The 13,134-nt window shown below is 43.0% G+C and overlaps 1 protein-coding gene across 5 annotated transcripts in view; it reads right to left on the reverse strand.

The window, feature by feature from the left end:
* Window positions 1–5,169: 5,169 nt before the first annotated feature.
* tacc1 (transforming, acidic coiled-coil containing protein 1) overlaps window positions 5,170–13,134 on the reverse strand; it is a 140,781-nt gene continuing 132,816 nt past the window's right edge. For all 5 annotated transcript variants that reach the window (XM_048618626.1, XM_048618623.1, XM_048618625.1 and 2 more), the window contains 5 exons: window positions 12,941–12,984; window positions 11,565–11,725; window positions 11,319–11,425; window positions 8,089–8,209; window positions 5,170–7,202 (listed from right to left, as the gene is read on the reverse strand). In XM_048618626.1, coding sequence (XP_048474583.1) covers window positions 7,134–7,202; window positions 8,089–8,209; window positions 11,319–11,425; window positions 11,565–11,725; window positions 12,941–12,984 — 502 coding nt within the window. In that variant the 3' untranslated portion in view covers window positions 5,170–7,133. The remainder of the gene's footprint in view (window positions 7,203–8,088; window positions 8,210–11,318; window positions 11,426–11,564; window positions 11,726–12,940; window positions 12,985–13,134) is intronic.

Genomic DNA, 13,134 nt, shown 5'->3' on the forward strand with positions numbered 1-13,134 from the left:
CAGAGCCTTACAGAGCCTCAGAAGTACATCCCTGCTTTTATATTCAAGTCCTCTCATAATAAATGCCAAAGTTGCATCTGCCTTCCTGACTACTGACTCAACCTGCAAGTTTACCTTGAGAGAATCCTGGACTAGAACTCCCAAGTCTCTTTACACTTCAGACTTCTGAATTTTCTCCCCATTTAGAAAACAGTCCATACCTCTATTCTTCTTACCAAAGTGCATGACTTCACACCTTCACATGTTGTACTCCATCTGCCACTTCTTTGCCCACTCTCCTAACTTGTCCAAATCCTTCTGCAGCCTCCCTGCCTCCTTAAAACGACCTGCCCCTCTACCTTTCTTTGTATTGTCTGCAGACTTAGCTAGAATGCCCACAGTTCCTTCATCTACATCATTAATGTATAAAGTGAAAAGTTGTGGTCCCAACAGTAACCCTTGTGGAACACCACTTGTCACCAGCTGTCATCCTGAGAAAGACCCTTTCAACCCCACTCTCACCTTGTCAAAGGCCTTCTGGAAGTCCAGGTAGATAACATCCATGGGCTCTCATTGGTCTAACCTGCTCATTACTTCCTCAAAGAATTCTAAAAGATTTGTCAGGCATGACCTCCCCTTGATGAGGCTAAGCTGACTTTGCCCTATTTTTCCATGCATTTCCAAGTATTCAGAAATCTCATCCTTCACAATGGACTCCACAATCTTATCCACGATCGAGGTTAGGCTAATCGGCCTGTGATTTTCAGTCTTTTGTCATACCCACTTCTTAAACAGGTGTGTCAGCAATTTACAATTTTCCAGTCCTCTGCGACCCTCCCGGACTCTAGTGATTCCTTAAAAATCACCACTAACACCTCCACTATGTCTTCAGCTATCTCCGTTAGAACTCTGGGGTAACATCCATCTGGTCCTGGTGATTTATCCACCTTCAGTCCATTCAATTTTTCGAGCCCCTTCTCCTTGGTGATGGTTACTGTACTCAGCTCTGTCCCCTGACGCCCTCGAATTTTTGGGATATTACTCATGTCTTCCACTCTGAAGAGTAATGCAAAGTAATTATTCAGTTCCTCAGCAATTTCCACAAGAGTAAACATCCTTTCCACATCCACCTTGTCAAGGCCATTCAGGTTCTCAAACACTTCAACCAAGTCAGTCCTTATTCTTTGAAACGCCAGGAGGAAGTAAGGCCTGCTGTGTCCAACCTAACCTCACAAGACAACGCACTTATTCCAGGTGGCGTCGTTTTCTAGCGGTCAAATGTCTTCTGCCTCTCTTTTGCCTTTTATATATCTAAAGAAACTCTTACACTCCTCCTTTATATTACTGGCTAGCTTACCTCATTATTTCCTCATATTTAATCTTCTCCCTCCTTATTTCTTTTTTTGTTGCCCTCTGTTGGTCTTTGTAAGCTTTCCAGTCCTCTGGTTTCCCACTGCTCTTTGCCACATTATATGCTTTCTCTTTTGCTTTTATGCTATCCCGGACTTCCCTAGTCAGCCATGGTCGCCTCATCTTCCCTGTACCATGCTTCGTTTTCCTGGAGATGAATTTTTGCTGTGCCTCCTGAAATATTCCAAGAAACTCCTGCCATTGCTGTTCCGCTGTCTTTCCTGCTAGGTTCCTCTCCCAGTCAATTCTGCCCAGGTCCTCCCTTATACCTCTGCAGTTGCCTTTATTCAGCTGTAATACCGTTACCTTGATTCTATCTTCTCCCTCTCAAATTGCAGAGTAAATTCTATCATCTTATGATCACTGCTTCCTAAGGATTCCTTCACTTTAAGCTCTGTGATCAAGTCTGCTTCATTGCACAACACTAGATCCAATATTGCCTGTTCCCTAGTGAGCTCCACTACAAGCTGCTCCAAAAAGCCATCTCGTAGACATTCCACAAATTCCTTTTCTTGCGATTCACTACCAACCTGATTTTCCCAGTCCACCTGCATATTGAAATCCCCCATGATCACCATAACTTTGCCTTTCTTACACACCTTTTCTACCTCCTGGTGTGTCTTGCGCCCCAGCTCCGGACTACTGTTTGGAGGTCTGTACCAAATTCCAACTATGGTTTTTTTTTAACCTCTATGGTTCCTCAACTGTACCCACACAGATTGTACACCATTTGACCCAACTTCGTTTTTTTACTATTGATTTAATTTCATTATAATAAAGCAACCTCATCCCCTCTGCCCACCTATCTTTTCGATAAGATGTATATCCTTGGATATTCAGCTCCCAATCCTGATCCCCTTGCAGCCATGTCTCCGTGATGCCCACCACGTCATATCTGCCAATTTCAATCTGCGCCACAAGCTCATCTGCCTTCTTTCTTACACCGTGTGCATTCAGATATAACACCTTCAGTTCTGTAGTACCTGTGCCTCTTCTCATTGTCATGCGCTTATCCAGTGTGCTTGAAGTTTAATTCCTAACCCTTTCCAAACACTCTTTGCTGTTTGTGTGTGCTGGAGACTTTAATAACCATTCCTAAGTTCTCCCCGCCTGTCATTTTTTTTCATATTTTTCCACAAAGCGGAATCCACCCCTACATATGTTAGCCTGCTGCTTTGTTCCCCACTGGGGGATGTTTTACCCTTCCTTTCCCCACCACTCCCAACTTTCTAGTTTAAAGTTCTGTTGACCAGCCTATTTACCCTTTTCACTAGAACTTTGGTCCCAGCTCGGTTCAGGTGGAGACAGTCCCAATGGTACAGATCCCTCCCGTTCTGATACGGATGCCAGTGCCCCGTGAAAAGGAACCCCTCTTTCCCGCACCACTCTTTTAGCCACATGTTTACTTCACTTATTCTCATGTCCCTGTGCCAATTTGCACGTGGCTCGGGCCATAATCCAGAGATTATAACCCTTGAGGACCTGCTCTTAAATTTCATTCCTAGTTCCTGATAATCCTTGAAAAGGTCCTCCTTCCTCGTCTTGCCTACGTTGTTTGTTCCGGCATGGACCACAAAACTGGATCCTCCCCCTCCCTCTCCAATATCCTTTCGAACCGGTCAGAGATATCCTTACCCTGGCACCGGGCAGGCAACACACTATGCGGGACTCTCGATCCTGCTTACAAAGGATACTATCTATCCCCCCGATTATCGAATCCTCTACAACTACCACTCGTCTCTTTGCTCCCCCCTCGAATGGCCTCCTGTAGCACGGTGCAGTGGTCAGTTGGCTCATCCTCCCTGTAGCCCTTTTCCTCATCCTCACAGGGAGCACGTACCTCGTACCTGTTGGACAAGGTCAAGAGCTGAGGCTCCTCTGCTCCCAACTGCAGGATCTCTCTACCTGCCTCGCTTACAGTCACACCCTGCTATTCTGGCCATTGACCAAATTTGAAGTACTTAATCTCCCAGGTGTGACTGCCTCCGGAAACAAAGCATCCAGGTACTTCTCCTGCTCCCGGATGTGCCGCAGTGTTCAAAGCTCAGATTCCAGCTCATCAACTCTGAGCTGAAGTTCCTGGAGCAACCAACCTTGCTGCAGAGGTGGTCACTGCAGCTCGCAATATGATCAGCTAGCTCCCAGTATGATTTATACTCACTCTGCTGCTGCTGTTACTGTGGTCTTCACAATGGCTTTTTTTTGTTGGTCGGAGGAGCAGGGAGGGAAACACTGAAAGAGTGTTTGGGGTCTAACCATCCCTTGACAACACTTCCTCTCTCGACCCTGGTTTGGTAGTGGTGACTGCATTGAGACAAATCGTCGCCCCAACCACCAATCAGCATCGTCGCCACCCTCTGTTGAACCTCAAATTTTACTGCAAGTTTGAAGATTTCCCAAAATACCTCCGTCAACCACAGATGGTGGGTTTCCATACAGTAGGAACGTACTCATTCTGAAATATACCCTTAAACATCTGCTCCGTGTCCCTGCTGTCTACCCTGCTAGGCGACTAAGCCAGTTCATTTCAGCTAGTTCAGCTTCCATGCCTACATAGTTGCCCTCACTTAGATGTAAATCCTTCAACCCAGTTGTTATCCTTTCAAACTGGATGTACAATTAAATCGTGTATGGTTGCGGCTACCTTTGGGCGCCTGAACTCTAAGGTCACTCATTGATCAAGTAACACGACACATTTGAAGAGACTGAAAATGATGTACAACTAAGTTGAGGGTTTTTCTTTCTTCAGTTATGTACAGGAACTTTTTCAATGCACATTCATTTCCACTTGCTCTTTTCTCTCGGTTAAATTCGGTCCTCCATTCGGTCCACGTGTATAACGAGTGCTGATGGAAGACTCAAGACCCAAGGGCATAGCTTGTTTACCAATCTGCCAGACACTGTTGTCCCAACAAGTTTAAACCAAAACTACCTTTCGTCCAGCCTTTTGGTAGCGTGCTTGGTTGCAAATAAGTCATTTTTGCTTTGGTAATATGTTTCAATGCTATCACTTAACCAGGTCATGTTGCCTTTGAGAAACAGTGTATTCACAAGTTAAGGTCAATGATGGAGATGGTGTATAGTTTCAGCACTTCCTATTTTCACTTGGAGGCCTCTCGCATTTCAGAGCTTTGCACCTCATCTGTTGAACGCTGCCACAAAATCACCCCTATTCTTCTACTGGTCTGAACAAGCCGATTGGTGCAAGCATGTTCCTGAAATCATGAAGCAGAATTGAGTTCATTTCTTCACTTGTATGGTAACAAATAATATCAAGACAAATCTGTGACCAATTCAACATAAAGTGTTTGCATCATCAGGATCAAGCAGTCCACTTGATGCACACCCCATGCACCACTGATGCATAGTGGCAGCAATGTGTACCATCTACATGATGCACTGCAGTAAGTCCCGAAGCCTCCTTCGACAGCACCTTACGAATCCATGACCTCTAGCACCTGGAAGGATGAGGGTGGACGTATGGAAACATCAACACCTGCAAATTTCCCTCCAAATCATCACCCCTTCACTGTTGTGGGTCAGAATCCTGGAATACCCTCTCACACTGCAGTGTCATCATGTCCCTACTCCACTATTAATACAGCAGTTCAAGATGGCAGCTCATCATCACTATCTCTTGAACGATGAGCAATGAGCAATTAATGCTCATCAAGCAAGCAACACTCACATCCTCTGAACCAAACCAGTATATATTTAACATGTCCTTACCTTTGCTGTATCATGCAACAGGAAGAAATCAGAACATGGAACTCAAGCAAGTGAAACTCACCATTTTTATTCAGGCAATGACAATGGAAAAAATATATTAGTACATGGAATTAAAATTTTATAATCTTCGTTTTTTTGTAGTTACAACTTTAAAAATCTTCATTGAACCATAACATATAAAAAGACAAATATATCTGTGTATAAAAACTATGCAGGTGAAGGGTTTTTCTCCCAAGTGAAAAGCAGCTTAAAATGGCCAAGGCAAAATGTTGGAGAAATAACAGAGGAATGTCAGAGCTGGTGCAAGTTACTCAGACAAGTCACAAGTGGAAACGACACACAAAAAGGAATCACCATAAGCATATTTCCACTGGCACAACCACAAGACCAGAAAAAATTATTAATGCAGGCAGAACAATATCTGTCACTGAAATGCAGACTTCAACCAGCAGGTGTGACTCTACAGTCAGTATGCAGCTGTGTGTCATTTTATGCCATTGTTGAAAAAGACAGGATACGGAGGGAAAAACACAAGACTCCAGACCAAGAATTTAAGTTATATGCACTTTTTATCAGCCAGTTTCAGGGCAATGACATTCTCTAACTAGCAGTAAACAAATATTGTTCAGTGTACAGAGAGTTTTGTGCGTTCAAAATCCCATTATATGATTGAGTGTACAGCACCTGCCGGAAACGTGAATACATTTATGTGTTGTGTGGTCTCGTGTGAGGAAAAGCTGTTTGCCTTACAGAAGCCATTCTTAAGAAGGGTCAGTGTGCAACACTGGTGCATGCCAACATCTCAAAACCTCAAACCCAGGTTTGCAAAACTCCTGAGCATCAAAATGGTGAGCATCCCGAGAGGAAAAAAAAAGTTTCTTCACTTCAACTCGGAAATTAGATACTTTAGGGTGCACCAGTGTCCCCTCTTCAAGAACACTGTCCCACTTCACAGCTGCACAAAAGACAAAGTACAATCTAGATCAGTTTTTTTTCCCCACCAGTGGCCCGTCACTTGGTGGTTTCATACCTAAAATGCTGAGGTCTGGACCCTGGTCTGTTGTAATTGAATCCTCAAGGCTAGCAGGCCTGGAGAAGAAAAGCTTGGATTTAATCTAAGGATAAAGTTTTTCCACAGTCCTTCACCAGTTCTGGTGAGGCTCTGGTGGTGATGACGTGAATGAGACACCCAAATCAAAAGTGGTCTCCTCAGTTTCCCCCTTGAGTCTGCATGCCCACACAAAATATTCAATAATAGAAGCAATGCTTACTGCAAGTACTTGTTAAAGATGACTTCCATAAAACCAATACTGCTTTGAAGAAAAAAATACATTGTTGGCACCAAGAGCGCTGATTAATTAGTATCCTCATTTTACATGGGAAGCCAGTGCATTGTCCAAAGGCTATGGCAATGACTGGGGTGGAAGACACAAGCAACTCAGTGGGTTTGCTACTTCTATTCAAAACAGCATTTGAGAGATTTTGCTGCAGGCAAGAACTCAAACAAAAAAAAAAATGGCACTGACTGTCAAAGCACTCATTTCAGAAAAATGAACCTTGAGAACTGTGACAATGAAACATTACATTGAAGAAGGTCTCTCAGTCTGGGTTTACCATCGGTTGAAGCAAGTTGCAGGAAGCGTAACTGAAGATAAAAGGCTGGCACCATAATTACACAAAGTAACTGGATGGCACCTTTAAGCATTGTATATTTAGTTGCCGTTTTAAATGCCACTGGATGACAAAGATGAGGATGACGTGTTAGCAAAGCAAATTACATGTCAGAGAAAATGGGTGCCTACAACCCTGGGAATATTTTGGCAACTTTTTCTGTTTGTGCGGTAAACAGTGCATGAAGACGGATCCACATGTGCTGTGCAGACTACTGGGTGTTGCCACTTCAGGGACAAAATGCATTAGAATTGGATATTATTTCTAAGTAAGGCAGCGTGCTCTAGGAACGAAGATCTGCAGGAAGCTTTGTCGTGCAATGTCCATTTTTGGGTTTGCAGCCTTCACTCAGTTTTCCCTAGTTTGGCAATCAGCTCATCACAAATCTTGGTCAGTTCCTCTATCTCTTGGTTCTGTGAATGAAGAAAGAAATTATTTTTCTTTTGGCAACCTGTTGGAAACTAGGTAAGCTGTTAATACTTCTCGGTCTGTACCTTGCCATTCATTTTCATCTGGAAGTGGGTAAACTGTCCTGCTGGAGTGACACAAAGTCACGTGCCTGGACATTTCCTGTTCCAATCATGTCGTCTATGATTAACCAGTGAATGCAGAGACCACCATAAAATGGTCTCATCACTTGTGAATATGGCAAAGTAAAACTTCACAATCTTGGCTTTGATTCTAGCTACAGCTTAGGTGAGCATGCAGCCTGCAAATATTCAGTTGGTGCCTACCGAGTAAGATGCCAGGAATTTATTAATATCCAACAGACAATAATCAGCAGCTTTCGGAAGTGCTATGGCAAGAAAATAAATAAAGTGTCTTCAATCTCTCCTCGAAATTACACACATTACAGCTGACAGCGTTATCAGTTGGAGCAGGGAAGCTGAGTGGACCTTACTGTTCCTTCTTTGGGACCTGTCACTCACATCATGCCTAGGTGGACACAGGCATACAGATGCTTCCCGCCTTCTGAGCGAGACCATGCTCCCCAATTTTTCCAACTTTAATCTCGAATCAAGGCTTAAAAATTTTGTGACCCCCCACCTCAGTGAAAATTCAGTGAAGAGGGTGCAAAAGGGGAGGAGAGATTTCAGAGTGTGAGGACATGCCTGTTTGAGCAGAAGCACAGTTAGTCCGACACTGCCAGAGTTCCCCAGTGGACACTGCTCCCTCGGAGTTTGCAACCTTAAAATTTCAGCTTATGCTCCCAACCTGGGATCCTGAACCCCACTCTGGGAAGGGTTACTATACAATTGTGCTTTGGTGCTGTGACCGTCAAACTCTCATTCGCTTTACCTTCTGCTGAATTGTCCTTTCCATGGAATCCACTTTCATTTGTTCCTTTCGCAAGCTGGCTTGCAGGGCTGCTCCTTCTGCATTGGCCTTAGCACGCACTTGAGCGATCTCCTCATTGGCCCTGCAAATTGGTCACGGGAGTTACTGAACAGACTGGGCTGCGAAACAGCGCTGGAGCATGCAAGATCTCTACCGTGAGCCCTCACAACAACAAATTCATGCAGACTGATTTTAATTCCTTTGTATCCGCCATTTGTAAACAGAGATCTGTGCCACTGTTCCAAGAGTTCTACATGTAGCAGTGACCTCTGCCAGAACTTCAACTTAGGAGCAACTGATATCAATGCCCTTTGTGTCCTTGATTATATTGTGGTGGAAATCCCGAAACAATAAAGAATTGAGGAGTACAGAGCCTGTTGGAAGTGGACAATATAGATGCCTGCGATGGCTGTATCTCATAGAACAGCCCGCACAGCCACAATCTAAACTATCAGCAGAACAAATGCAACTTACCCCACCCTACCAACTGAGAATAGTGAGAGGATGATGCAATCTGTCAATCAAATATGACATGATTGATGTAGAAATGTTGTACTAACTGCTGACCCAGTCCTGAATGCTGTGTCGACCCCAACAGACAGGAACACTGACAAGTCCTGGACAGGACGAGAGGCAACAGTAAAACGTGTGACCTAACTGCATGGGAAGCACCTAATCGTATATTTGGGAATGAATAGAACTTCTGAAAATGACTAACACTCATTGGTTTGAGGGAACCACAACACCAGCAAACTCTTTGTTGTCGTATCATTTGCAACTTCTGCTATTCTTAAAATTTGATGTCAAGTTATGAAATAATGGAAAGCAGGCTGAATAAATATCAGAAACAAAAACAGAAGTTGCTGAAAAAGCCCAGCGGGTCTGGCAGCATCTGTTAAGAGAAATCAGAGTTAACATTTCGGGTCTGGTGAATCTTCCTTAGAACTTGTTGAGATTTGAGTTCTGAGGATGGGTCACCGGACCCGAAACATTAAATCTGATTTCTCTTCACAGATGCTGCCAGACCTGGTGAGCTTTTCCAACAACTTCTGTTTTGTTGCTGATTTACAGCATCTGTAGTTCTTTTGGTTTTTTCTTTTGAATAAATGACATTTCAAAGGAACTACAGGAGAAACAGCATTAAATTTACAGCTGCAAAGCTACGCCTACTGCATTCGAGTTCTCTTCATGATCCAGGGTCTGCTAGTCGCAATTTAACAATTAATACCAAGAGTCTCAGAATTTGAGTTAAGCACTTATTAAACTTTTTGTAGATGGGTTCTGGGAAGGTGCATTTACAAGCCTGACTGAACTGATTTGGCACAAACAAATTACGTTCCAAGGGCCATTCCACAAGACCACGATAATTAGTAGCTTCCAATTTACTCCCCACATGTTGAATAAGGAAATAAAGAAACTTGTTGCTCAGCAACACCAACAAGTTCCACATTAAATAAAACAGAAATCGTAAGAAATATATTTAACTGTGAAACTAACTTGTGGTATAATACTTGTGTTATGGGAGGAAGGCGAATGGGGTGAATTATCTTGTGCAATCTTTCTAACAAGAGAGATGGGCTTCACACACACAAGGGTTGAGAATACCTGCTCTACACATTTACAGGTCTTCTTTTTAGGCTACAGCTTCCCAGACTAAGAGTGAATTTGGTGCTTAAGAGAAGATGGATTCCAATCGTAATGGGAATAATGTGCTTGGTCTGCAAATTCCCATCCTTCAGTGTGTTAGTCGGCTAAGCCCAGTGTCTGTGGGAGGGTTGGATAGCAAGTCCTGACCCGAGGGTTAGAGATTTTGCCACTTTGGATGAATGAGCAGATCAAACTCCAACCTTCGTGGAGTGAAGTCACTTGTTCCAGAAGCGAGCACAAAATGGGAAAGCCACACACTTCAGACCCAGAGGTCCTGGTCACACAGATCATTGTGGAGTTATTTCAATTTGCAAGTATCTTCTTCAGAGGCCAGCATCCCATTACCAAGTCACCCTTGATTTACACAGGAATAGTCCGTGACTACAGTACTGCTTCATACAGAGTCAGCTCTCAGAGTCCCTTTTTATATGTCAGCCAGGGCTCCCTGATTGGACCAGATTAACAGCCCCAGTCAGGGAATTCAGATTCTATGAGCTCCAACTTGGCTGACTACATTACAATCACGACAAAAATATCTTGCCTTTACAAGCAGTTTTACCTCAAGTGAAACAGACAACTAATAAAGCTCAACTTTCATTCTGATGTGTCAGCATCAAATATGTAAAAAAACTAAGTGGCGGTGAGCAACAGAATGAAAGATTGAAGGATATCAGTAAGAATGAAAACACTCATAAGTGATTGGAAAAGACTCAAGAGTTATTTAGTCCTGGGTGGAACACTGTTCCAACTGTTTAGATCTGAGTGTATCTGCTCACTGTAAAGGTTATGGGCTTAGACCTATTGGTGGCTAGCTTAAGTGATTTCACAAGTCATTTCTCTTGTACCTTGGTAACCAGGGGAGAGAAAAACACTTCGATTTCAAATTCAAATGTGCTTGGGGTTGGATTCACTTTTCAATTTTAGAAATGAAAGAAGTTTATCTCTGTTAACATGTTAACATGTCTCAATGACTCTTCATCCTCGGTGACTTCAAGCTGAATCTCAACTCCTTGGTCCTCTCTCTCTCTCTCAGAATTGGACTCAAAAGATAGACTCTCTCCACAAATGTGACCACACCTGCTGAGCTTCTCCAGCACCTTCTATTTTTATTTATGCTGGACAGCTCTGCCACCGATGTCCTATCCAATAGTGGGTCCTGATCAGCCAGCGCACATGTCCTTGTTCCAACTATCCAAACACAGCTGGTCTCCAGGTCGTTTATCCTTTTAACCTTTCATTGTTGGCTGTTCCATTAGCTGTCTAGGCTCCATGCCGTCTAACTCATCCTCTCCACCTCTTTCAGATCCTTTCTCCCCACCATCACCCCACTTCTTTGGCTCAGCTTAAAATTTCCCCTCCTATCCTCCTTTGGCTCTAGTGTTTATTTGGTTCAAATGATGCCTTTATGTAGCATTTGGGGCACATTTCTTGAAGTTGTATTTCCAAGCATGGTCAGCCAGGCCTGCAAGCTAACATGATTACTTGAACCTTGATGACAAAAATCTCAGGTCATTATGTACTCTACAGCAATCTGACAGACTTACTTGTCTAGTTTTTCTTCAGCATGGAGTTTAAGAGCTTGGTATCTTTGCTCCTCTTGTTTGACCCTAGCCAAATAATCTTGGGCGCATTTCTTCAATACTTCTTCATTCTTTCAGACAGAAGACAGAAAATAAGTTTGTTTTTATGCAAAAGGTCATAGAAAAGTGTATTTTCTTCCAATATCCCCATTGGGAGTTCTTTTAACATCTTTTAACATATGACTTAAGAAATATAAAAGCGATGTGCACCTTTTTGAATCCTTCTAGTACACTTTTCATGTTCTCGTATCTCCTGAAAAGATCTGATAAAGACCTCTCCACTGAATTAAGATCTGCCAAAGCCTGGTCCTTTTCCGTAATTAGCTGTTGAATGGATGTCTGAGAAGCCATTTTGTTCTTTTGCTCATCTTCTGTGGGAATAAGAATAACAACTGAATGGCGACAGAGAAGACTGTAATTGATAAGTACACGAGTTTAAAAACTTGGGGGTAGAAACGTATCTTGGGAGGTGGTGCTAAAATGAGCTGTACCTGATCAGTACCTGATATTTATTTACAGTGCAAGCATCAAATCCAAATTCCAGGCACTGCATGGAACAGGAGGGCATTCCACTAAGTAGCTGCGTGGCACCATTACTGCAGACAAAGTTCTAGTTCCTAATCCTGAGAGATAGGTTGGTTTACCTCCGCCCATTAAAGAACAGTAAATGCAAGAACAGATTTATGGTGTGCTTCATGGGTCAACAGTTTCTACTTTAAAATAAAAAATTGAAGACAATAAACCCAAGAAGCCAACATGCGTTCCACAAGTGCAATTCTCATTGCACATGGCCAGTCAAAGCACATATCTCCAGGAGGATAAGTGATTTCCACTGATCAACCAATGATTTGCAAGGCAGCGAAAATTGCTTTGGAACCTGAGAATTAAGTTTAAAGCTTTTATCTGGAAAGGAGACACGTGTCCTATCGGTCAGTGGTGACGCCTCCACAGAAAACCAAAAGGAGCTCAGTTCTTTATCACACCTTCAATTACAATGGGAAATTACCAAAAGAAACCATCACAATTCCCTTCCTGATCCACTCAGTGATCAAAGAAGAACTTGAGCATCAGGACATATATTAAATGGCTATTAAGAGAGAGGCATAATGTTACAGCAAGGCTAGTGAGTGGCATTAATTCCTTCCCATGAAGGCAGAATAAGTACAGCAATACGACATTCTTTTCATTGCAGAACCCTTAAAATGGATGGAGTTAATTAAGGTCATAAAATGTCATAGAAGCATAGAATCCCTACAGTGTGGAAGTAGGCCATTCACCCCATCAAGTCCACACTAACCCTCTGAATAGCGTCTCACCCAGACCCACCCCCTATCCTATCCCTGCATTTCCCAGACTGGACACTATCAGCAATTTAGCATAGCTAGTCCACCTAACCCACACATCTTTAGACGGTGGGAGAGAACCCACGCAGATATGGGGAGAATGTGCAAACTCCACACAGACACTTGCCCGAGGCTGGAATTGAACCCGTGTCCCTGGTGCTGTCAGGCAGCAGTGCTATCCACTGAGCCACCGTGTCACCCGTGTCAGTCTAATTCAATCAAACTAAGAAATCGAATACGTACCAATCATCTGTGCAATGGTTTTTTCATACTCTGCAACAATCTTTCTGTAGAAAAATGGAACAAAGAATTAGTTGATTGATTTCCTAATTAGAAAGTACCTTTTACAACACTGATCTTAAAAGTCTGTCAATATTTCTTTTGTTAGTTGAGGCCAAATGTGTTGTAAATATGCTTTAAGTGCATGTTGGCCATTT

The sequence above is a fragment of the Rhincodon typus genome, chromosome 40, assembly GCF_021869965.1.
Source record: "Rhincodon typus isolate 14 chromosome 40, sRhiTyp1.1, whole genome shotgun sequence".
Classification (NCBI taxonomy): Eukaryota; Metazoa; Chordata; class Chondrichthyes; order Orectolobiformes; family Rhincodontidae; genus Rhincodon; species Rhincodon typus.